General features: G+C 38.6%; 1 protein-coding gene across 1 annotated transcript; it reads left to right on the top strand.

Annotated features, from left to right (window-relative positions):
* Positions 1-27,290, top strand: LOC131258194 (ribulose-1,5 bisphosphate carboxylase/oxygenase large subunit N-methyltransferase, chloroplastic). Its single transcript, XM_058259315.1, has 12 exons — positions 1-459; positions 1,973-2,136; positions 2,284-2,367; positions 3,437-3,494; positions 4,033-4,086; positions 4,279-4,350; positions 5,032-5,112; positions 12,873-13,045; positions 18,101-18,203; positions 21,198-21,329; positions 23,923-24,045; positions 26,936-27,290. Exons 1-12 carry the CDS (start codon positions 76-78, stop codon positions 27,020-27,022), a joined length of 1,515 nt encoding a protein of 504 aa, XP_058115298.1. The 5' UTR covers positions 1-75; the 3' UTR covers positions 27,023-27,290.

Raw genomic sequence — 27,290 nt, 5'->3', positions numbered from 1 at the left:
ATTTCCCACTCTCCTCCCATTTAAAGCCTCACATTCTCCTTTTCTACAGAAGATAAGGTTCTCTCTCTCTCTTCCATGGCCGAAGTTTCTAGAATCTTCCACTCCTCCCTTCTCCTCCCCAATTTCTCTCAATCCCTTTCTTCCTACCGCCGAACTCCCGCCTCTCCAACAATATCCCGAAAAACCCACATCCGTTGCTCGATTTCTGCCGCATCAAACAACGGTGGCACAAGAGTTGCAGAAGCGATCCGTAAGACGATCCCTTGGGGCTGCGACATCGACTCATTGGAGAATGCGTCGGCCCTGCAGCAATGGCTGTCCGAGTCGGGCCTACCGCCGCAGAAAATGGCGATTGACAGGGTTGAGATCGGTGAGAGAGGCCTGGTGGCTCTGAAGAATATAAGGAAGGGCGAGAAACTGCTGTTCGTCCCACCATCTCTGGTTATAACAGCTGATTCGGTAAGATTATTGTTTTATTCTCTTTTAAAGAATTCGGGTTCGAAGTGGGTTTATAATCATGAATTGATTTAGTCCATTCCAATCTCCAGCATTGGAACTTTTCATTCTGTGAGTCCTGCTGTTAGTGGGACCCCTTTTGAAAATTGTACAGATCAGATGGTCCTGGCTGTCTGATTGTTAGCCTACAAATGGTATGAGGGCTGGAAGTTTTGTACAACACCATTTCAGTTTCCAGTTGCACGAGTGGGACCCACGGTTCAGTGATCTAAACCGTTGATATTATGGCTCCAGTGAGGATGGACCACCCACCAAGAATTCCGTTGTGGGAAAACTTATAACCACATCAGCAGGAGGTGAACAAATTGATGGTTAGAACAACAAGGATTCATATTCACTGAACTGTGGGACCCACCTTTACACATGAGAACCCCGAAACTCTAAACCCAAGCACTGTTGATACCTCGAAGATGGAAGTAGGGTAGTTAGGAATGTGTTGATTTTGCACCATGGTTTATACGTGGTGGGGCCCTCTGAATGAGAAGTTCTGATCAGTGGAGAATGAGGCAGTTGTCCATTTGGGGTTTTGACAATAGGCCACCTAGCCAATTGGTATATTTTAGAGTGAGATTGTTCTTGAATTATTGTAAGTGAAATGGTTTAATATAAGTTGACATGCATAAATTTGATCTTTGATTCTATCAAAATAGAAATAGGTTTGTTTCAATTGCTTTGAACTGCTTTGGAGAAATCATATCTTTGAATTTCTAAACTACATTTGGGTTGCATTTGAACCGAAAATAGAAAATTTGAGCAACATCCATCTTATCTTTCATGGATTCATTTTAAAATATATCAGCACGCTTACCTAACATCTGCAAAAAGAAATCAAGATGCTTGGAAGCATAGGATGTCTGCTTTGGTAGTCTGCAGTACCACCAATTAGATGCATAAAAGCCTATGAGGTCTGGTTTAGGAACCTGCTGGACCACCAATTAGTTGGTTCCCCAGCTCTTCTCGGTAGAAATGATGGGACCTGCCTGTGTTCATTATTTCTTCCAGAGCCCTGCTATGTCTACTTGTAAAGATGAGAGGATTTCATATTGTACTCTCCCCACATGTGCCAAAATTGCACAAATGTCTAAGATCCAGGCCGTTCATCAGGTGGGGCCCTCTGTGCATACTCTGTGTTCCAAGAATAAGATCTGTCCCAATAGTAGGTGGTCTTCATTTATATGTGAAATGTGGAATGTTGATAAAAATTTTAATGCTCTGTTTCTTTCATATGGGAGTTGCCCACCCAATGATAGCACTGGCTTAGTTTTCAGGGCACAAAACACACTGGGCCCACCAGATGTACAACCTGGATCTCAAACACTGCTTCGTATACACGAGGAGTAGATCTGAATTTCCTACTCTAGTGAGTAGCTATTTTCCAAACGGTGAATTGACCAAACTAATCATTGATGCATATTTTCCAAAAAACTTTTTTGAACTCAATTACTTTGGATGCTAGGAATGGAGCCGTCCGGAAGCAGGTGAGATTTTGAAGAGAAACTTTGTCCCGGACTGGCCACTTATTGCGACTTATCTGATCAGTGAAGCAAGTCTCATGCAGTCTTCGAGATGGAGCAGTTATATCTCTGCCCTGCCTCGACAACCCTACTCGCTTTTGTACTGGTATGTTTCTGGATTCTAATTCTCTTACTTGGTAGTGTTGTGGGAGATTAGCTGGACTATAAGACCAGGATGCTTTAAATTTTCTCTTCTGCATAAGAGTCTACTCTCAGATTTTTTTTCTCCTACAGCCTCTATATATCATTGCAGGACACGTTCAGAACTAGACATGTATTTGGTTGCTTCACAGATAAGGGAAAGGGCCATTGAGAGGATCACTGATGTAACTGGAACGTACGCATCTCTCTTTATATATTCAATGACTACTTTCTGGAGTAAAATTTCTAATCCTACTCTTGCAAATGTTGCATGAGCAAGCGAGATCTGGAAAATTTGGTGGGCCCCACTATGTATGTGCATTTTTGCACAATCAGGCCTGTCCACATCAGGTGGGCCCCATGTGGTAGAAAAATTGAAAGTTAAAAAGGATCGAGCAAGGTTCAACATCCAACTCACATGTGGTCTGCATGATAACATGACAGGTCTGATTTCGGGACACGGGCACACATATACAATGTTGCCCATCTGGTAAATGGCCTTCATGTTGCACACAAATTAGCACATGTTGGGAGTAGTGTTTTAAAGAGCTTACATTGCGAAGTGTAGCTTAGCGTTCATGCTACGTCGTTCATGAAAATAGCTTAATTCATGCATGGCTGCGCTACACACTAATTAGCAAACGCCTATGTTATATATGATGCAGCTTATACTATTAAGTTATTTTTCACTAAACATTATGATTAAATGTTTTAACGATTTGCTATATTTTTCTATGTTCGATAAACATTAGTTAATAGTTTCATTTTTTAGTAAAATTAAAATTATATCAGTTCCTTAGCTATTTCTTTATTTTATACTTAATCTTTGCCATTTTAAAATTTCCTATTATTTTAGGATGTGTTTGGTTGTGCCAAATATTAAAGTTTTATTTATTTATTTATTTATTATTATCAATTGGTCTAATTTTGTACAAAATATCATAAAATTTGATTATATTTGGTGCAACCAAGCATATCCTTAATTAAAAATCTAGAAGTAGTGCTACATAACTTACGTCTCACGCTTCAGAGGGGTGAACCCTTCACTATACGCTGTTCACTATTTAAAACACTGATTGGGAGAGTAGGATCTGGTATCCTACTCTTGTCAGTAGCCACTCTTCTTTCTTTCTTTATCTCATTTTACAGCTAATGCTTGGTTACTTGCTTGTATTCATTGAAACTACATTTTCTGGGCTTTATCATGTTCTAAGTATAAACCTGTAGTTTTAATTATTAAATGCTGTCTATAAATGCTTCTGCAGATACAATGATTTAAAGCTCAGAATATTTTCCAAGTATCCTCATTTATTTCCTGAGGAGGTACTGGCATCATTTGACGAATCACTCTATTCTCATTAACCGATGCACAGTTATCAAAATTCTCCACTAAGGCGACATGCTTGCACTATCGTCCTTCTCTTGATGTTTAGTAAAACAATGGCATCCAGCTGCTGTATTGTTCTACAACTTTGTAAGATGGCAAAGGATACATGACCCGAGCAGACTTCAGTAGCATTTGCATGTACTGGTCGGAGCATACTTATTTCGCTTGGTGTTTGGGGTGGAACCCACATAAAGCGGGATGTTCTATTCCACTTTTCTTCCCCCAAAATGTGGTTGAGATAAGAATGGGACATTGTGCTCCTTATATCAACCATGTTTGGGCATCCCGTTGGCTTGGAACTGATAATTGAAACATACCTAAAGCCTTTTAATTGGGTGCAATATTACATTTTAGACATTTAAAGCCACACATCATGGCTGGAATTCTCCTGATATTCTTTTCTATTTGGTTTCCTGAAGCAGCTGCTTGACTGTACCTATCATGATTCTTTTGTGAATTCATGTCTAATTTCAGGTATTCAATATGGAGACATTCAGATGGTCCTTCGGCATTCTCTTCTCGCGTTTGGTAGGTAAATTTAATTGTTAGTTCAATGAGTGTCTACTGTACAGCATTAAACTATCAAACCACTTATATCTTTCTGAATTAAATTGAATTTTCAGAAAAACTTCGAGGTGTTTTATCTGACATTTATCTTCTAAATGAGTAATGGGTTTTGTAACATGGTGGATTTGGAATGTTTATTTCCTGTTATCCCAGGTTCGTTTGCCGTCAATGGAAGGAAGGGTTGCATTAGTTCCTTGGGCAGACATGCTTAATCATAGCTCCGAGGTATCTTTGTTATTTGGTACCCGATATATATTCCAACTCTGAGATAGTTTTCCTTTCTTTGCAACATAAAAATATGGGAAATGATTGTGCCTTCCCATTGGGTCACATGAGAGATTGCCTCAAATCTCTTACCTTGCATTGATGGTGGGCAGGAATCCCACTGCACATCAAAAATAGGATTCCTGCTCAATTCCCAGTAGGAGACAGGAATATAACTCTTTATGCATACAGATTCCACCCAGTGCCAATGGTAGGTGTGAGATTGGAACATACTCTTATATGTTCCGAAAGTATGTTGACAACAGTTTCAGCTGGACCTAGTCTTTGTTGCAGGGCCCTTCCAACTAGGTGCCACTCCAGCTTCGAATCCCCACTTCAGAATCTTGTTCCTGCTTCTGCTTCCTACCTATTTATACTTGTATACATTTTGAAAGAGACGCTTTGACTGCTCCCATACCCGAATTTGTCACCATTTGCTTCACATTTTGTGCAAATATAAACCTAGTTACCCGTGCTTGTGTTTCATTTAAGCATTACACACAACCTACTGCTACTTTTACATGTATATTGTATCATTGAGTACTCTCACATGAGCATTCATGGTGATAAATAAGAAACTTTTATCTTTTGCTTTATATGATTCAACTTTTCACTGGAGATGTTTGTACTTGAATGGTTTAGGTGGAGACATTTTTGGACTATGATAAATCTTCACAAGGGATCGTCTTTACAACTGATCGGTCATATCAGCCAGGTGAGCAGGTAAAGAAATATATAGTCTTTACTCCATATATGTTACTATGGTTATGCAAGAAGTGTAAAATGCAGGTTAGGAGGATTCCACAATAGGGTAAACATTAAGACACATTGAAACTTAACTAAAACTGTTTCTAATTCAGATAGGTGATTTTCAAAAGGAATTTAGAAAATCGTTTTCCCCTATTCGATCAATATTATTTTCTAGAAACCTTTTATAAATGTTGGGATATAGATCTTGGATGATTGATTTTACAATTCAATTTTCTTTTTAAAGAAAGAAACCTTCTTCTTCTTCTTCTTCTTCTTCTTTTTTTCTCTCAGATATGTTTCTATATAATTCGCTAGGGCCATTTGGGAGTTGGGATCTATAACATCAATGAAAATCGATTTTGTTGCTCCAAGAAGCTTGCTGTGGGGCCTTCATTTTGTTGTTTCTTTTTTTTTTTTTTTTTTCCAAAATAGCCCCTGTAAGTAATCATGCACATTACCCCCTTTTGTACTTCCACACAAGTATCCAAAGATTTATTTTTAAGCTCCTTATTCAAACTAGTCATTAGAAATTTATCCATCCACGATAAGAATCCTTAATTTCCCAAAGAATCCTCAACTTCCAACTCGGGAAAAGCAACCATCTAAAAATTATCTAATTTATATAATATTCTTTTGGAAGCAGCTTTTAGAGAATGATCATTTATACAGAATTTTGATGCCTGATAGATCTAATTTTTCAATCTAAATTAATACTTAAAACCCTTCTGAAGGTGGGATCCTTTGCTGGGTTACCAATGAGATCTTACCTTCCTACCACCAAAACATGCACCCAAAAGCCAAATCATAGCCACTCAATTGGCATTACCGGTTGCTTAATCTAAACACACGATATGATGATTAGGTCTTCATTGGATTGTTAGTTCCGGCAACTATTCTAGATGTGGTATTATCACCTTATCATACACTCACTCTTGAAAATTAACAACGTCATTAAAGGAAAAAGGGGAGCTACATCAAGGAAGAGGTAAAGAATTCTTGATTGAAAGAGACACCCGATCAACACCCATTTTGGCAAAATCATCAGCCACCCAGTGTTTGAATTGTCGACGAGAAATCGATAATATCGGCGATATTATCGGTGTCGCTGAACCGGCGATACCGAAACCCCAAGTTTTCGTTTCTCTTCCAAATATCGACGAAATATTGGCGATATTTTCGATTTTATCGAAAAAATAGCTATCGTTCTCTTTATTATTGAAAAAAAATTGAAATAAATACAAAAAATATATACAAAAAAGATCTCTTACCTTCTTTTTCTCCCGATCTACCCGCGGAAGTGGATTTCGGCTAGATTTAGTGGCAAATCGCTGTTGATAGCTCTGAATTATCCGAGATAAGAAAACCCTTTTAAAAAACCCTTTTCTTTTCTTCAAAGAAAGAGATTTGAAAGCGAACTTGATTTCACCGAGATTTACGGAGATTTCGGTTCGGATTTGAAAAAGAAAAAGATAAATTTCTGGAAAGTTTTTTACGGAAGATGAGATTGATTGCGATTTTCCGGAGAAGAGGAGAGAATTTCGTAAAAACGAAATTTCTCTCGCGTCCGGGAGGGGATTAGCTACTGACGGGTTGACTATACTCACAGGTTGAGTCGCGAGACTAGCTACTGAAGTGACGTCGGCAAGTTCCGTGGGCCCCACCATGATGTATGTTTTGCATCCACACCTTCCATCCATTTGGAGAGATCATTTTAGGGCAATATCCAAAGAACGAGTTAAATCCAAAGATCCAGTGGACCCCAGCACAGAAAACAGTGGGTCAGTGACACCTACCGTTAAAAACTTCTAAAGGCCACAAAAGTTTTAGATCAAGCTGATATTTGTGTTTTCCCTCATTTAATGTCTTTTTTAACTTTTAAACAGGTTGGATTTCAAATAAACATTATAATGGGCCTTAGAATAGTTTCAACGGTGGGAATCACTCTCCCCGTTGTTTTCTTTGGTGGGGTCCACAACAGATTTTTATTTGATTCATTCTTTGGTTCATACCCTAAAATGATATCTAAAAATGGATGGACGGTGTGGATATAACATATACATCATAGTGGGGCCACATAACTTGGTGACGTCACGTCAGTAGCCAACTGGCTACTCAACTTGATAGTACCCATCTAATCCGCGTCCTCTCACACCCGCTGTATAGCTGCTGTATACGTAAGCAAGTTCTGTGGGTCTGATCACAGGGTATTTGTTATATCAAAACCGTCCATCAAGTTGGCGAGCTCTCTTAAGGCTTGAGACGAAAAATAAAACAGATCTAACTATCAAGTGGACCACACTGCAAAAAGTGGTGGGAGATTGAACGTCTACCATTGAAACCCTTTTTGGGGTCACAAAAGTTTTAGATCAATATGAAATTTGTTTTTATTCTTCATTCAGGTCTTTGTGCCCTTATGAACAGATTGGATGGAAAATAAACGTTATGGTGGGCCCTACGTATTTTTTAACGGTGAAAATCATTACCTCTGCTACTATTTGTGGTGCGGTCCAAATGATCTTTGGACATGATTCATTTTTTGGATAACGCTCTTAAATGATCTCTAAAAATAGATGAACGATGTAGATATTATAAATACATCACTGTGGGGCCCATGTAACTTTGATCTCCTTTGAACCGTTCGTACAACTTGGAGCTCTAGCAGCGTCAGTGCACGTCTTCGCACTACACGAACCTGCAGCAGCTATATAGCTGGTGTGTGGTACACCAGCCAATCTGCTTCCAATTTTAAGGCAATGGAATGTGCTTCCAATTTAATGGTGGGATTTAATAGCGGTTGTTCCCTTTGCTGTGGTCCACTTGAGATTTGGAACTACCTCATTTTTTGGACCATGTACTAAAATGATATGCTGAAATAGATTAATGGAGTTGATTTCTCGCATATATCATGGTGGGCCCACGAAATACTCTCCAATAGCCACCTCGTTATTCACAGCAACATAAAACACATGGGATACGGTGGGTACCACAAAGTCCTTACACCACCTAGAGGACTTGATTTGGCTAGTGACGTTGCCACTGTTAAGATGGCTAATGGTTGGTGCTATGTGGGCCTAATCATGATGTATTTATTTGATCCATGCTGTCCATCTATTTTTTCAGATCATTTTAGATCTTGATCCAAAACATTAGGCATGTATAACTCTCAAGTGGACCACACCACAAGAAATAGTAGCAATTGAATGTCCACCATTAAAAACCTCCCAGGGTTCAATGTAATGTTTATTTGACATCCAACTTGTTAATTAGGTTATACAAACTAGTTTGATACAAAATTTGTGGCCCTTGAGAAGTTTTTAATGGTGTGCATTCAATCAACACTGTCCTGTGATGTGGGTCACTTAAGATTTGGATCTATCTATTTTTTGGGCCTATACCATAAAATGATCTGAAAAATTGAATGGATGCGTCAATATGTCAAACAAGTGCCATATCCAAGCCATCAATCACCAAGTACACCAATATATAGATTCCATGTCCCAAAAAAGGTGTACTTTTTTAGTTCATTAACTTTTACATGTCCTAATTATTATATGTTAACTGCATTTGTATTATATGAACTCATTTTGATTACAATTGGAGCGATTTCTTATGGCAGCATATGCTTTTTGGGTCCCGTTAAATAAAAACTTATTATTTAATGTATTTTTTTTGTAATTTTTTTATTCCTAAATATGCAAATATGTGTATTTAGGCATGCCCTGAAGTTTTACTAAAAAATTCCATCATTTTCCCCATTATTCGTCATTTTTTTTTCGCATTTCCGGTTATCGGCGATATTATCGGCGATAACGATAATATATCTTTATCTCTACTTAGCGAAACTTGTAGCGATACCGACAACTCGAATACTGCAGCCACCTGATTTGCTTCTCTCCAAACGTGGACAAGTAAAATGTTAATCCTAGAAGGCAAAGCATGGATCTCTTCAAAGATGAAAGACATCATCCATGGCTCCACCCAATGGTATTAGGCATGCAATCAAGTGCCTAGAAAAATATTTTGGAAAAATCCTTTCATTTTGTTAGATAGGACAAATTCTCCAGGAGATAACTGGGAGTATTCGAAAGGAAAGATCCATTAGATAATGAATCTAGGTTAAACTCTCGGAGAAAGAGCCTATGCAAGAAGGATATATGAGCGAGGTCATTCTTATCCTAGATTATCTCACCAATGCCATGAGGAATTAGATTCCTATGAGAAGAGTCATCAAAATTAACATTCAACTTTCCAGGTTGCAGCCTTTTCCAATGATATGAAGATGTGGAGTTTGACACCTCTTTATTTGCTACCAATCACCAATCTTTATGGGGATCTGAAAGCCAATTTGATGATGCTAGACAATTTTCAGAGATTTTATCAAGCAGGATGGAAACATTGCCAATGATGTGATTGTATCTCTCTTTCCACATTTCTGAGAATAACACAAATGGAATCACTTGCCTAGCAACAACCTTGACTTTGGAAGATGTCTCCAACTTCGCATAAAGAAATTCATTGACGCTGAATAGGTTTAGTAATCACAAACATATCTCATAGGTCACAATTGGGCAATCTAAGAAGAGAGTGAGCATTTTGTTCATCCCTCTTACGCCATAAATACTTATTTGGAAGAAAAATGTTCCTTTTTCTTAAGGTGCTAAAGATCTTCTTGGTTGTTGTCCACATGAAGGGTTTTACTTTTGTTGAGATCAACCCACTCCACTGTAAGCCAAAAGGTGGAAAATCCTCCAATTGTAGAGAGATTATGGAAGGAAAACTTAGAAGAGAAGACCCCACTTAGATTCAATTTCCAATTTCACCACTTCCTCATCATTTATGTCTTCTAAAGGTCACAGTTGACACTATTCTTACAAGTTACACCCCACAAAAAAGAGTCTTTTACCCATCTTCCCTTACTACCCTTCATCCTATAAATCCTCAGAAATTTTGAAGCCAATGGCTCTCCACCCACCTGAAGGTCCTCCCAAAGACACCCCTTATGACCCCTTCTAATGATAAGTCGGATCCCTCATAACATTACATTTCCATGCGTTCCTTCCCTCTGTAGATAACTCTTTTCGACAAGCTCCACAAGTTCCTTTCCAAATCTCAACCCCACTTATAAAGAAAGCTCCAATTTCGGTCTCTTATTCTTCCTACACCTAGGCCTCCCCTTTCTTTGAATTTTGAACCTCCTATTCTTCCTTTCATCTTGCCTTCTCTAAGAAAGCCTCCTTGGGGATTCTTAAGATGCTTGGCTACACTGATCGGAATTTTGAATAAGGTAGTAGAAATTCAACAATGTTGCTTTATGAGAATGATGCGACTCCCAAAGGGAGACAAACCTTTCTCCAACATTTGATGGTGAACTAGCATATCATCTGCAAATTGAACATGAAATGGAAACCTCGGGGTTTGTCTTTAAACACCGCCACTCTTCCGCCCTCAAGAACATTAGACTAAGGCCCTCAACCACAATTATGAAAAAGAATGGAAATAGAGGTTGACCTTGCCAAAGATCTCTCGTACTAGGAAAGAAACCCACTAGAGTGCCTTTCACTAGGACAGTGAAGGAAGTATTTGAGATGCATTCTTTCATCCAACTAACCCATTTGTCTTTGAAGGCCATTCTTTGGTGAAAATAAAGCACATAATCCCATTCCACTGGCTCATAAGCTTTTTCCATATCTATCTTGCACAATATGCCCTCTTCTCCTTCGTCCTCTCTAAAATGAATGCATTTGTTGTCAAGGTATTCAATAATGGTAACGGTGGCTGTAATGGTGACCACCATTAGCTTTACGACATAGGTTGTAATGGCCGATACGGCTTCTTCTTCTTCTTTTTTTCTCTTTTTTCGAAAAACCTATTCCGCCCCATATCGGGCCCGTACAGGCCATATTTTCCTTAACGGCCATTACAACCCCATAACACGAACGGTTCCCGCTGCTACTCTTACGTAATGGCTGTTACAGCCATTATGTAACTGTTTTTTAATACCGTGTTTGTTGTCCACCAATGCCCCATCAAGAATTTGCCTCCCTTGATGAAAGCACCTTGGAATAGAGAGATAATGAAAAGCATAACCATTCTTGGGTGAAAGGCTAACAGTTCCACTATTATCTTGTAAATTCTACCAACAATAATAATGGGGAGTATATCTTTCATCAATCATCATGATTGCCTCTTCTTTCTAACGTGCATGACAATAGAGTTAACACCTTTGTCCAACCTACCTCTCATGTGGAATTCATTCAAAGATTCCATTACATCACTTTTTTTTCACCTCCCAACATACACAAAAAAGAAAGGCGATAGACTAGCCATACGGACTCAGGGCTTTGTCTTTCCCAAGTCCATTACCACTATTTTGACTTCCTCCTCACTGAACTTCCTCTCCAAGAGATCTGCTCAACCATGCAGGATAAACTCAAACTTGAACCTATCAAGAGGGGGATGAGCAACCTCTTCCTTTGGGCAAGGAACATTGATATCAGTGTTCTTCCCTAGGAACTTCGTGTGCTAGTATGACGCCATTATTTGTTCCTTATAGTTTTTACAACAGTAGACCTAACAAATATATCAGTGACTTGTAAGTCGCAATGCCTACATGCAACATAAAAACTTCATGTGCTAGTGCTACACCACTTTTTGTTTCTTACAGTTTTTACAACAGTGGTCCTAACAAATACATCAGTGACTCGTAATCGTAATGCCTGCATGCAACATCAAGATTCCAAAGACATTTGTGAGTGAAATAGATTGTTTTAGTTGACATTATACCTATGCAGGCATCATCTAACAGTCAGTTGATAATGAGCCTGCAGTAGTCCATTCATTAATCAGGCTGGACTCATATGTTTGTTAATCAGGCATAAAATTTGCATCCAAGCCAGCCCTGAGCTTGGACCAAAGCTTGGGCTTGGCCACAATAGGAAGTTGCCAAATCTGGACCATAGCCCATAACATTTAATGATTGGGCTTGAAACTCCAGCCTGGGCCTTAGCTATGCACCTCAAACTCAGGCCCAAACTCAGCCCTTGGCACAGGTCAAGAGTCCAGAAGCCAGCCTAACTTTGGTAGTTGCATCATGCTCTGGTTGACCACATTCCAACATTCTGTTGATTATATTTTGTATTTCATGACACTATTTGTTCAGTCTGCTTGTTATGGTAGAGAAACGGTAAAACTGACCTTCATCATAAAATTATCTTTCGTTGTAATTGTTCATGAATCATGCTGGGATTTAAAATAGTACAAGCTATCAATGGCTTCCCATTAATTCTTATTTCTTAAACCTTGGGGTTTGTTTGGATGGTCAGAAAAGAGAAGAAACAAAAGGAAAATTGATGATTTTTTTTTTTTTATTTCCCATGGTGGAATGTCTCACCGTGTTTGGATAGCAAAGGAAACATTGGATGGGAAAATGCAATCATTACCCAAACATCATAATAAAATTCTCACACATGAAATACATGGTGACTTTTGTGAGAGATCACTAGTTATCCGAACAAGACCCCCAAAATGGAATCCATGCTCATGGGAAATCTAGGGAAATCATTACAGTTATCTTTTCTTTTCCCACCATCCAAACAGACCCTTTTGGATGAAATATACATCTTGAGTCATGCCTTACCATTTCTAAGGGTTAAGTATTTCATATTTTGCAGGCATTCATTATAGAAATGTACTGAATGTCTCTCACTGAGTTCACTTACATAATTTGACCACAGGTTTTTATATCGTATGGCAAGAAATCAAATGGAGAGCTATTGCTTTCATATGGATTTGTTCCCAAGGAGGGAACTAACCCAACTGATTCAGTCGATTTGCTATTGTCACTTGACAAATCTGACGAATGTTACAAAGACAAGTTGGAAGCGTTACAGAAGTATGGTTTGTCGCCGTGAGTAGTCAGCATATTCCCCTCACAGTTTTTATTTGGTATAAAATATGCTTGGCTTGGCCAAAATCATGTTTTTACGTGTTTTGTCATGTATTTACTCATATCACAGGAAATTGTGGACAATGTTATGCCCTGGATTATTTCTATGATGGCATTATGGCTGCCAACAGGCCAGGCCTGGGGTTGGTCTCGGCCCGAATTTTGAATTGTTTCGGGCCAGGTCGGGTCGGCCCTATTCAAAATTCTGATTTTGCAGGCCTGAGCCCAGCCCATTGACACCCTTAGATGGCATTAATCACTCTTTACAATGGATATTATCAATTTTCTTGTGTAGTTAAACAATCTGAATTCTGAACTGAAGATTATCCACCTTACCATATTTTTGGGGTTGTGCCTTTTCTTCTATATCCACACCAATGCTTATAGAGAAATTATTTGATCCTTGAGCCAAAACATATGCTTAGCATGCTCAGGTCCTTCGTAAAAACAGGGTTGATGGCAGTGTTTTAAGTATTGACGATATCAGCCGATATATCTCTCAATATATCTTGTATCCCACCTGTGAACAAATCTCGAATTTTCGAATTTCAATCCTTTTATTTTCTATAAATCATGTTAAATTAGTGTCAAATTGTTACAAATCCATGATTATTCATGTTTTGCATGAAAAAGCATGGATTGGGAGCTTCGATTTCAAGATTTGGAGATGGGCCGAGCTGTAGAAGATTGAAAAAAAAAATCAAAATTTCCCAATTTTTCGCAAATCGATTACAATCTTTGTGTCTAAACATAAATTCAAACATGTATATAACCTGATTTAGTGATTCTTCTTTTGCTTTTGAATATATTGCTTGTGTTCCACAAGTCTTCTTACATTTATAAGTTATATGAATAGACTTTGAATATACTTGCATCAATTCAGTTAGAAACTTAGAAAGCGCATAGATTAGGACCCCATACAAAGAAAACCTATTATGTGCACTTGTTTTTTTTGTAATGTTTTGATTTATAAGTGTATATTGATGTATTTGTTTAACAATCATTGAAGTTTCATTGAAAAATTTGACCAATTTCCAAATGTTTCCCCATATTTCCAACAACAGTGATTCATGACGCGATACAACCAATATATCCCATGCGATAACCGATAAGTATTCGTATCTTGAGGGTGCGATATGTAACGCAATGCCAATATTTCGAACATTGGCTGATGCTTGGGTAATCCAGATCATTGACCTTTTGGGCCTCAAACTAGACGGACCAGGCCACCAAATTCTCCTTGATGGGACAATTCTAAACCTTAGACTTGAGAACTACAAATAGATGGTTAATAAAAGAAATACAACAATGATCCCCATTCAACTGAATAAAGATAGAGGATGGCTAAGGTTTTCCAATCTAGGAGAGTTTTTTAGGAATGGTTCATCCTTGGTGGGGCACATCAGATCATTGATCTAGATTCTTGAACCATGGCCCCTACTTCTATGTATTGAGGACCTTAAGATGCTATACATCACCTCAACATCCACAGGTTGAGGATCATATAATTCCTCACAATGGGTATGGCATGTGCAAACACACCTGGAGAGAGTAGGGGAGAGAAAAACAGAGAGGGAGAGAGAGAGGACATATCTTGTGCTAACTAAGAGCTAAGTGTGAAGAACATGAATAATCCATCGTGCATCAGGTGCATTACCACATTTTCACCACGGATCCTAAAAGTCAATCCAATCCAAGACTTAGGTGGGCCACACCATAGGACACAGTGTAAACTCATGCCTAATACATCTAAATTCACGTGGTGTAGCCTGCATTAGTTTTTGTATGTTCTGAGGGCATATGGTCATCCTCATGTGGCGTTTCAGATGAGTGGATTGCGTGGCATATAAACACGATGGTGGACCCCACATAATTTGGATGATTTTACTAATGGGACTCTCCATCTCGAAAGTTCCCCATGGTGTAGCCCACCTGAGTTTTAAATCGGCCTGATTTTTGGGCCCTGGTCAAAAAACAAGGTGGATCTCATCTGCATGAAGTGATTCCATCCACCCAACAAAGTCATGCCCCCCTACAACTACCAAAGTCACACAAGTGAAGGAGAGAGATGGAGGGAAAGGGTTTGGCTACACCCGTATGGGCCAAAATCACCTAGAATACTTTCAATTGTGGGTGACCCATCTCAATTTTTTCTTGTGTTGTGGCCCGCTTGATTTCTAATCATCATCTTTTCTGGGCTTATGTCTTAACATGAGCTGGTGCAACCGATCTATGTAGTGAATGTCACACAACCATCAAAGTGGTCCCATGGAGCCTCTATCTCACTTGCTCCCTGATAGTCTTCTTCCGTAGGCGCTACACGCAAACAAGAAGGATTTGAAAGTATGAAAATGCCCTTAGAAAAAGCAAACTTACACCTATTAGCAGAGGAATTGGCCAAACATAAAATCCAATTATATTTGCATTTGCAAAGTACTCCTACCTTTGTTTAAAATATCTTCCCATGTCCTTTGCATATGCAAAGTCTTACACCCTATGAAACTAATTGCAAGGGAAAAGTTGTCCAAAATCTTCTCGCTTTATTTATAGTATAGATATTCCTATAGCCAAGAACAATTTCCTTGGCATAAAATTTTAAAGGACAAAATACTAATGACATTGGCCATTGTTCTTTGCATTCCATAGGAACTCACAGGTTATTAGTCTTTCTCAGAGGATATTAAAAATCAAGAATCTTCCCTTTGTTTTCTATGTTGTTGTAATCACAGATTATGTTGGAGGAAACTACTTTCGTTCCTGCTTTTGGGATGTTGCTTTGCTTGACATTACATTGTTTCATGATAATTTCACTGCATTGAGTGGCCATCTAATTAGTCCCTTTCAGAATCTACTCCATTTTATTAGAAACCAAATCTACAGTTCAAATGCATCCAGGGACCAGGATAAGTAGATGCTCTCTCTATTAAAACTTGCAATTTCATTTCAGCTTAACCAAAATCAGAACTAGATCCGTGCTACATTGTCAAACAGCTGTATTTGTTAATAAAGAGATTTTGCATTTTCAGTCCGTTACCTAGTTGTACTTGTATTGTCATATTTGTTCATGCTTCGTCCAGATCCTGGCTATAACTTGATTAAACCTCACTCTTCGACTTTACTGTAACTATAGTTTTGGAGAAATTATATGATCACTCAAATTTGAGTTGAGTTTATACTCGGGTTGTCAGTTTGTGCAAGTGGGGCCGGTGGTCCAGTGAGCTAGACCATTGGCCAGTTGATGAACTAGTATGAATGCATTGAGATCATCAAACAAGTGAAGTAATTAGAACGCAAAATCAGGCTTTCCTTCCACAATTTAAGAAAATTCAGATTTACAACTAGCATGAAATTCAGACCATAAACGTTCCCACAGAGATAATCATAAGATAAAGAGGAAATTGGTCATATGGGAGATGGAACTCCCATCTAGCATAGGCAAGACTTGATTCATGTGTTAACCCTCCATGCAAATTAAGAATCCCACAATAATAGGGCCGTTTTAGATGGGAGGGATGGTTCGGGTTTTAATAAATTCAAAACTATGATTAGGATGATCGGAATTAAAGGGAATTAAGGTTTGGATAGGCTAGAATTGGGTAATTAGGAATTTAGGGTTAGGGTTTGAAATTAGGGTCAAGAAATTTAGGGGTTTTGGATAGCTAAGGGTTAAGGATTTGGAATATGAGAAATTATGAATTTAGAGGGATTCGGCAAATTGGGGGAAATTGGAATCCTAGGTTTAGGGTTTTTTTTTAAAGAAAGGTATTATTTATTTCCTAGGTTTAGGGGTTTTTTTTTTTTTTTTTTTTAAAGAAAGGGATTTATTATTATTATTATTATTTTATTTATTTATTTTTTTTTTTTTGGGGGGGGGGGGGAGAAAAAAGAAGGGGCCCACACGTGGCTGGTCATATAGACACATGTGCATGCCTACATGTGGGATAGCTTGGATGTGGGTTGAGGGACAAAGAGTTTGGATTGGGTTGGGTTTGGCAAGAAGAAGAAAGGAAACAAAGGTGATGATGGAGAAAGAAGAAGAGATGAAATGGGTAAGAGATGCTTACCTTGGAACGAATGGAAAGAGATGAAGGATAAAGTGGAATCACTCCATGCAGGCTTCACACCCTTCTCCAATAGTTGGAGATTCAACAAGCTTTCTAAGCTAAGGAAGAGAGAACTCCTTTTTTTTTTTTCCTCACAAAATAAGGCATGGGAACCCTTGGACGCCCACCCCTTTGCTTTTATACTTTCAGAAATTTAATTACAAAATTGTCGCTACAAAGTAAAACGTGGCCCACTCTAAAATAAGCAATCTAAATCAAATAAAACCAATCTAAAGTATCCATCATGTCCAAAATAAATAATAACTAAGAAATAAAATTAAAAAATGAGACACATAAGGTCTGAGATCTGGTGGTCCAAGTGGTCCAATGGCTCGATCGCCGTGATCTGACGGTCCGATGGGCCAATAGACAAAATCCGACGGTCAAAACCTCCAATAAAAGCAAACCACATGCATCTTCCCAGTATAGGATTTTCTAGATGCACGAACATGCATGTGGGGTCTTCAATGCAATCCGTTGGGCCCCACGTAGCAATCGTCCAGCCATAAAAAAACTGGGGCCTCAGTCATGGTCTTCCTCCTCCACTGGTAGACATGATAGGATGATGCTCTGATGTCCTCATCACCAGTTGGCCCCACTGCACATGTACCATGCCCCCAATGCCTCCTTGATAGAACAATCCTTAAGAAGAGAAATATGGTGAGGGTCATTATTCAACTGTAAAAGGACATGATTGGTGGCTATAATCTTCATTTTGGAAAATTACAAAGCCATGGTTCATCCACAAGGGGGCCCAATAGACCATTGGGCAAATAATGGAAGCATCCCCATTTGTACAAACTGAAATCAAAGCATCCATTGATCTGTTTAGATTATACTGTATTCATATTATTGTATTGTATCCATTTATAACTTCACATTAATAAGGATTTTCTTTATTCTTTATGAGCAGGTCTCAGCGGTTTCCTTTGCAGATCACTGGTTGGCCATTGGAGTTAATGGCATATGCTTACCTGGCGGTCAGCCCCCCAAGTATGAACAGACATTTTGAAGAGGTTTGACCATTTTAACCTTCTAAAGTGTTTTAGCCATGCTAATGTTTCCTTCCCAAAAATTTCTTCGCCCACATGCAGTGTTCCACATCATCTGTGGTGGACATCTGAACTATGCATCAGGTCCTCCCTTCTGTGTATATGACCTGGCCTAAAACTCAGGCCCATTAGTTCATATGTGGGCTACAATAAATCAAGTATGGACCATTGGCAACTTCTCAATCATCCATTGTCGTCTACCTGTATGGTCCACCTGATGAGTTGGCTGGCCTGATTTTTTTGGCTGGATCATCTAAACAATGAAGCCTATCCATGTTGGCACTACAGAGTTGTGCTTGGAGAGCTGCATGTTGGCTTACGAAGCTCTACTTGTGACTAGAAAGTAAAGATTTAAATACAACAGTATGCTTACTGATGTGAACAGCTAGATGGTCTTATCATGCCTTTGGATACAACAACATTCGTGCAACATTTGGTCTTGACTGTAATTTCCCCTCCAATTTTTTTAAGTGCTGTCTTAGAATTTGGTCCAAAATAATATGCATTTTAATGATGATTTGGATTTCTAAAGAGCAAAATTAACATGGATCCATATAAAGTGTACATTGATATGTGGGCCAGTTGTAGACACAAAAGCCGGGAAGTTGTAATCTGTGTCCATAGTATAATATTTTAAATGAAATTGGTATATCCACCTCCTAAATTTTTTAGTTCCAACCCTGAAAGGGCAGTTTGGTCATTAAGAGATCGTTACAGGCAGTCAACACAAGTTTATTGTGACTTACCCCTGTCAGGGTTCACTTTGAATGGGTGGAAATAACATTCATTCCCCTGTTTAAAATGCATTCTTATATATAATTTCTTTCATATAGCAAATAGCTACATTTATTTAAAGGGCATATGCCTCTATATTGGAAGGAGAATTTGATAACATCAGCATGAGACTTCTCAAAATTGCACTGAGGTTACATGTCACTAAGGATGGAATGCATTTTATGGTATCTTTGGCATCAGTCAGCAATATAATTCCTTCTACATGTGAAGAAATTCATGCATTGTTGTAGCTTTCCTCAAGAATAGTTACATCTTTGTAGTTAGTTATCTTGCTAAATGGGATGACATGCAAACTAAATATCCAAAGGCTAGAGCCCTGAGGTCTCGCCCACCAATTGATCACCATACATGAGACATCTATATACGATTTAGAAAGATTTCTAAAATAATAGGTCCAAATCCATGTAACAAGGATATGAAACTTTCTTGAATTTTCCCATTCGACACAGATGCTTGTGTCAAACACTCCTTAACATGGGTCATGAAAATCTTGTTCGTCTGTGTACTTATTTTTATCTTTTACTTTTGGATCTTTTGTAAATATAAGTAATCAAGTTTAGGTTTATTGGTATTTATTTCTGCATATAAATAATTATATTGTACTATTAAAACATGGGAAAAGATTGTGCGCGTCAATGTGCATGTTGGTGTGGACGTATCTACCACCGTCTGATGAGAATCTTACCTGCATTACAAAATGGACTATTGCAAATTCAGATTTTAAAATGCTTATAGATTCCTGTCAGCTTTAAATGGTGGGAACAGTGTGTGCACTGACTCTCGATGCTCCCTAGAGTCCTAGACATTGTAGTTGTATTTTATTCATCAATTTTTTGTTGTCGTCATCATCTAACCGTTCTTCCAACAACTAGGGGTCCATTTTTTAGATGTTAGATTCACGGAAGTTCTATGATAGGCTGCCCCTACACATCAAGCTTCCTCTTTTACTGGATTTTGGACCCTGCCATGGCACAAGCTCGCATTTACAACACACGCAAGTCACATGCTAACATGGTCTACCCAATACAACCCCAGCCCAACTATTGTCATGGAAACCCCAAAGACAAGCAAACAAAGGAGGGTCCTAGAGGGGCAATTGTAATATATACCCCTAAGCAAAAGGCACATATATGTGTCTTGCTCAAATAGTTGGCTGTCCAAAATTGGAAGGAGCCCACCTGTTGGTGATGCAGATTCATTTAGTGGATTTGCTATGCATAGGTCATGCCAGTAAAGTCTCTTCTGGAAGACGATCTTAACTATCTGATTGGTGTCCTGCAAATTGATGTTCTGGATAGCAGTTTACATTAAACAAGAAGAAAAAACTGATTGTGGCTAAGATTTCCAAATGGCGAGATATTGGGAGTTCAGGTTGAGGCCCACAACATAAATGGTCCGAAGCACAGAAAGGCGGGCCCACCTGTACAGTTGCTGGTTGCTCCAGAAACATCATTTGATTCAGTTGGGCATTATAAATTTCCTGAAAAAGAAAAAAAATGCATTCATTTTAATCAATTTTTTGAAATGAAATAGACTGAATGTGTTCTCTCTCATCTTATGGCCTCTTTATAAAAGTTGATTTTGGACAAATTACTGGTATATTAAACAAATCTGAGACAAATTACTGATGAATATTAAGTACTTAACTGTCTAAACTTGATTGTGGAACTTAAGCTTTTCGTTTCTGTATATGTGATCAAGTAGAATCACAAAGGCTACTAGCACGAACAGGATAAGCATCCCACTCACTGGGACATGTGCAGGAAATTGGGGCTTTTCATCCAGTAGGCCTCACCTTGTATGTGCCCTGGACCACAACTCAGGTTGGCCCATACATTAGGTGGTGGATCATCCATGTACGTTAAATGTGGACCATTAGCCAAGTTTCCTTAAGGAGTCCATGTTCCGGTCGCATGTGACCCACCAAATGAGCTGATCAGCTTGCTTTCTGGGCTGGGGGCATATACTTTGTGAGGCCCATCTGATGAATGGTGTCAGACCTCACACAGGTGTGCCATGGTTGTCCATGTGCCTGCAAGTAGCATTCATATCTCGCTCAAGTAGCATATTAAGCCTAGTTTCCATGTCTACCATTCGATGAGTTCATTCTACAGTGTTTTCTTCCTATTGTTTTTCTTGGATATCTTATAAAATTTGCTGCAGATGGCTGCTGCAGCATCAACTAAGACCACCACTAAGAAGGACAACAGATACCCAGATATTGAAGAACAAGCCCTACAATTTATCTTGGATTGCTGCGAATCAAGCATATCAAAATACACCAAATTTCTTGAGGTAAGAAATTTGTTTCTGTTTCTAAGCACAAAGCAATTAGTCAGATAGCTTAATTCAGCATTTCCAGTCATTTAAGATGCTAAAATTAGAAATCGTCAGAAGCACACAATAATTTTTAATGCCAGATAGTAGTTTTTATTTCTTCACATTATTCTCTATAGACCCAACTACACACTACCACAGATGCCAATGTTGCCCGTGTTCCATAGCCTAGTGGTCCATCAGATCTGCCTGGTAGTGTAAATGGCCTGGTTGAAAATCAGGATAGTCCAATCATTAGGTAGTCAACACTTGTACTGTGGACCATTGTAGAGCATTGGAACATCCATTTTTTCATACAGTGGTCCACCTGATAATTAGACCAGCCCGATTTATTTATTTTTTGATGTGGCATGTACATTGCAGCTCATCTCATACATGAGTTGGATGCATGGGCAACCATGGCATGTGTAACAGCATGAACTGTTGTGCACTATTAGCAGACCTTTGGCTAGACAAATTTTTAGTTTTTATGTTATGGGATATCTTGAGTTACTAAATGACATTCATAAGTTATAATATTTTAATTGAGTAATTATTTGTTTTTCTATGGATATCAGGCAAACCATGCAATGTTTACTTTAAATTTCTTCTCTCTATAATGATTCTTACCATGCAAATATGGTACGCAGTATGATATCTGGATTGTTCTGTTCATCTTCTAGGCCCCATGGATAGAATATAGGGAAGAAAGCAAGAAATCACATTGATTTGATGATACTTGTTAATTGAATGGTATCAAGAGAGAGAGATCGAGAGGGTGTTAATAACCAAGTACAGTTGTAAAGAGAGAAATGTAGAAAGGATAAATAGAACTGGTAATGGCGCACCGCTCGAATGCCCCATATTTTCTACACCATCACATTGCCATTTTGCCAACACTCCCACTCAAGCTGGAATGTAGATGTCACACATGCCCAGCTTTCCTAAGACATCCACATCCCTTGTTCATCATCAACTGGTAGCCTTTATGAAGATGTTGGCCAATTGGTTGTTAGAACCAACAAACAACATTGTCAGTATTCTCTACATCAACTTTTCTGGAACCAAATAACAATCCACTTAGAGATGCTTGGTCCTTGAGAAACCAGAGTATTTGCAATATGGGTGGACCTTGACTGTCACAGTGAAGAGTTTGATATCTAGCTCTCTTCTTAAATGTATTTCTTTTTTCTTTTCTTTTTTTTCATGATTGTCCCTGGTTAGAACAATGTCATCGACATACGCAATCAGAATTCTGGTACCAGGGGAAAAGGGAGAAAAGGAAAGATGAGAGGGTCGTAATTCTCTCACCCCCTTTGCATTTTATTTATAATAGCCAAGTACAGTTACAAAGAGATAAAAATAAAGAGGATATAACTGGCTATGGTGCAAGTCACGAGTACCTTATACATTGTACACCATCATGCGTCTAACAGAACTAACTGTCAGGAGGATGGTTAGAAGAAAATTTGACCAACAATCTCATCCAACAGGCACAAGTCCTTAACCTGGACAGTTGGAATATCTGATCTGTAATTTTTTTGGCTATGGCATTCCGTGGTGAGGCCCAACGGATGGCCGAACGGGATCTTAAAGAGGCACAAGAGTGTCTCTCCAGGAGTTCTATATATCCTGGATATTATAATCTAGAGACACAAGAACCTTCCCAGATCAAGCTATCCATACCCTTGTACTCACATCTTTGCACTCTTGCACTTGTCCTCTTGAGAATGTTTTTGTGAGGCATATGAATGTCCACACTTTGAGATTTGTTCAACACTTGGATGTGCAAATATTTCTGTTGAATTTTGGATCTGTGAGTTCATTGTCTCTTGAAGACAGTTTGATATCTCTGTTCTTTCACACTTGCTGGAATATCCAGAAAAGGATGACAAAACTGTCTTAAGATATTAACTATTCAAGTCAAGACTTGAACCCACAAATCTGATGTTTTGGTCTCAAAATTTTCTTCATTTACACCATTGGGTGCTACTCGTCTTTCAAAATGGTCAAAAAATCTCACTAATTATATGATCCTAACCATCCATTCAATAACATACACAATGGACAATATCATCTGAAGAAAAATACGTCCAATCATTCTAGTTTTGGGACCTCCCTTCGATTTTTATGGTTCTAAAGAATTGCATTGTTAAGGTTATGCTCCCATTCGGTCGATTGCTCCAAAAATAGACATTATAAGAAAAATTGTCTATATTTAGATGATGGTTGGAATCGTCTGGTTGGTTAGGATTCTGCACTGCAGCTTGCAAAGAGTTGGATGGAATCAACGGGTGATTCAGATCATCGTTGAATTCATTGTTTATTGTAGGCCTGCAACAACTTGTTGTATATGATCTTTCTTCAAATGCAAAATTCTATTTATCTGCAAACTAACCAAGTTATCTTTAGGTTGATTTTGTGGGTTTAGGGGATGGATGGAAGGATGGGTTGCATTGATGAAGCCAAGACTCTGAATTTGCATGCCTGTTACTTGCTGCATTTATTCCTTTTATTGAAAGTTTTATGTTGCTTGAAGTCCAATGTGTGATATATTCTTATTCATGACCAGGGAAGTGGATCTGTTGATTCAGATGTGACATCTCCAAAGCAAGTCAATCGAAAATTGCTATTGAAACAGCTAGCAATAGACCTGTGTACCAGTGAGCGGAGGATCCTATTTCGCACCCAATATGTAAGCTACATAACTTCCTAACTATGTTGCACTGATGATTCATTCCAGGATACACAGCGCAATTCAGCCCCACCACGTCAGTATTAAAAGTAGTTATTTTAGTTAGGAATTTAAGAATAAAAAAATCCCCGAAGGTTTCTAAGAGTCATTGACACATACAATGCTTTTGAATTTGATGGTTGAGTTAGATGGAAGTGGAATGACTCAACTTCAGTTTTTAGATACAGGCTGGTATTTTTGACAGTCTAAACCATGACTTAGGGAAAATTTCAACTAAAATGGGTTGCATGGGAAATTCACATGCAACCCAGATCACATGGGTCATGTGTCTAAGCATCTAAGCCTTGCATACGGTGGACTCCACCATGAGTCACCAGTCACAAAAATCAGGCCAGTCTGCTCATGAGGGCTGGTCGCCTTGTACAAGAACAATGGAAAATCTGATTCAACATACAAATGTGTGCCTATTTGTTGAGTGGACCATTCTGATTTTCACATCAGGTCATCTTCATGGTGGATCCCACCGTATACAGCTTAGATGTATTACACTTGACACATTGGCAAATGAGCTTGGTTGCCTCTGAAGCTCACAACCAATTGTATGCAATCGTATGGGTGTTGTCAACCCCAAGTTGCTGAGTTCGACTCAGACATGTTCCAACTTGAGTCTTTAGAGAAGGATCCAACCTTACCCTCTACTTTGACCCGATCAAATTGCATGTATATACTATTGCATTAAATTGATATAGTTCCTGGATATAATATAATATATATGTTATTACATTAACTATAGCATATTTGCATAGTAATTGACATTATTGTATTCAAACAAGATTGGCATTTAATATGGACTAGGCTTTAGTTGAAATACTAACACATGTATCAAACTTACTTATCAAGCATCTGTCTCTGTACATCTGGCACATGTGCAAGATCTGGACTGTTCCTCAGTTCAGCGCTACCTTTGATGGGACATGCACCAAAACTTGCAGTGATTAGATGATCTTAGACGGCTATTGGAAGGTCCTTTACCCATTGAATGTCAACCATTGGTTGGACTTTCTTCTGATCTTCTGGCCATCCATTTATAGTAACTCAAAGTCCACCAGTGGGTGGCTAGGATCATCCAACCTGTCTTTTTGGGACATGCTGTATCCATGGTCAGGGAGGGAGAGGAATGGTACAGATCTCATAAACATGTGCCATATTTATGATGCAACGTGTGATAACCAACTTAAATATAAGTGATGACACTGTAGCTATACTCAAAATTCCATTTAGTAGCAATTGCACCCACCGGGAGTACTTGCAATGCCTATTGAAGAGAGCTGATGTCAAGTGGGCAGCCGGTTGTCAAGCTTCTAACCAGCAGGGATGAATCATGTTTCTAATCTTGATCAAGCTATGGCGTCCTAGAAGTGAAGTGCCAGAATTTTTGATCCACTGGTGGTGAAAATTCAGCAACAGTGTGCTAAAGCTTTCCCTATAAGAGGTGTGCTACAATTTTTAAACCCAGTAAGAGCATGGGGTTGTTGCATACAATATGAAGGAGTGTTAGTATTGCATGTTGTAGAAAATGAAGCTGGAAGGTGCAGAAGTTAAGAGAGATGGCTAAAAATACTTGCATACAGAGAAAGACAATACTAGCAAATGGCTAGGGATAGTTATTAATAAAGACTTTGAGATAGGTTAGCATAGGTTTTGAGAAGGGGTGATTGACTTATGCAAGTTAAGGTGGTTACGAACAAGGGGATACTTAATATTGTTATTTGCTAGTGCATCTGCAGTTTAGGTGGGACCAAAAGAAAGTATTAGAAGGCGGTTTTTGGACCAGTTCAATGAGGTCATTCATGGTTTTGCAGAGGGAGAATAATATTAATAGGTGAAGACTTAAACAGGCATGTGGTGATGGATAGTGAAGGGTAAGAGAAGGTACATGGAAGACGTTGGTTTATGGAAATGAGTTGCTAGAGAAGATACTTGAGTTTGTAATAGCTTGTGACTTAGAGGTAGCAAATACTTAAATCTGACTAGCATACGGACAGTGGTACCAAACCCACTAAGGTTGTTAGATACTCCTCTCAACTTTCTGTTAATACAATGACACAACTTTATACCTTGTGGTACGAAAATTTGAATTCCAACTGGGATGTGTGAAAATACCAAATAGGGCTCTCTTTCTACAAAAGCCCTTCTTTATTTGCCTCGTAGAAATCTTATCTTTTCAGTTTGCTGATACGTAGTCTCTTTCTTGAGAAATCTGGTAAGACGGGACAGATATTGATGTCAGAATCTTGACTGTGTAGACTATGGGACCGCTCGAATTGGCACCCTTCCCAATCTCCAATGTATGCATAACCTTGGTATTGTCGACCATGGCACCACTTGAATCATGCCCTTCCCTATCTCCAATGTAGGCATAATAAGTGTACGGATTGGTGTATGAAGCTTGGCATTGTCAATCATCGCACCACTTGAATCGGCGCCCTTCCCAATCTCAAATATTAGCATGGTAAAAATTTATCCAGTAGCCTCCATCCAAGCTGTGCCACAGCATAAACCACAATGAAATTTTCGTAACCATCCAATCGGTGGCCTACTGTGATCAATTTGATGTAATCGTTACTGAAAGATTCATGCGACTTTCTAATTCACACAAAATAAAGAACAACTATGAACTCTTCTTCCTCTGTAACAGCGTACATACATAAACTCTTTTTCATCTGTAATGTACATATTGCCATTGTCACTATTTCTTCTTCAATAAAGAATGACTAGGAACTCTTTTTCCTCTGTAACAGCATACATACATAGAACTCTTTTTCATCTGTAATGTACATGTTGCCATTGTCTCTATTTCTTCTTCAATAAAGATTTTTGTGTACTGTAGATACTGCGGAGGAGGTTGCGAGACATGAGAACTGGTGAATTGAGAGCTCTTAGGATACTGGACGGATTCAGAAAGATTTTCAAATGAAGGATTTGAGTCACCTGATTGCTGTATCTGCTAAGCAGTTTGAGGTGAGTAATGAGATTTTTTCGGCCATGTAGTTTGTATTGGAAATGTACTGCTTAGCTCTTCTTGGGTTACAGGCAAACGTTCTTCTTTATGACCCATTGTAATATATGCTTACAACACCCAAATCATGTGTTTTCTCTGTTATTATTTCTTGTCATGAAAACTGGCCTGTATTTCATAGAGTTCATATCATAGCAATTGAAATTTTTGATTGTTTCTTGCACAA

The sequence above is a fragment of the Magnolia sinica genome, chromosome 10, assembly GCF_029962835.1.
Source record: "Magnolia sinica isolate HGM2019 chromosome 10, MsV1, whole genome shotgun sequence".
In the NCBI taxonomy this organism is placed as follows: Eukaryota; Viridiplantae; Streptophyta; class Magnoliopsida; order Magnoliales; family Magnoliaceae; genus Magnolia; species Magnolia sinica.
Note: the sequence above shows the minus strand (reverse complement) of the source record. Positions and strands in the feature narration are given on the sequence as shown.

Coding starts and splice junctions, on each gene's coding strand:
- LOC131258194 (XM_058259315.1), top strand. CDS start 76: ATGGCCGAAGTTTCTAGAATCTTCCACTCCTCCCTTCTCCTCCCCAAT. Junction 2,137..2,283: donor CCCTACTCGCTTTTGTACTG/GTATGTTTCTGG, acceptor ATATCATTGCAG/GACACGTTCAGAACTAGACA. Junction 3,495..4,032: donor CTCATTTATTTCCTGAGGAG/GTACTGGCATCA, acceptor GTCTAATTTCAG/GTATTCAATATGGAGACATT.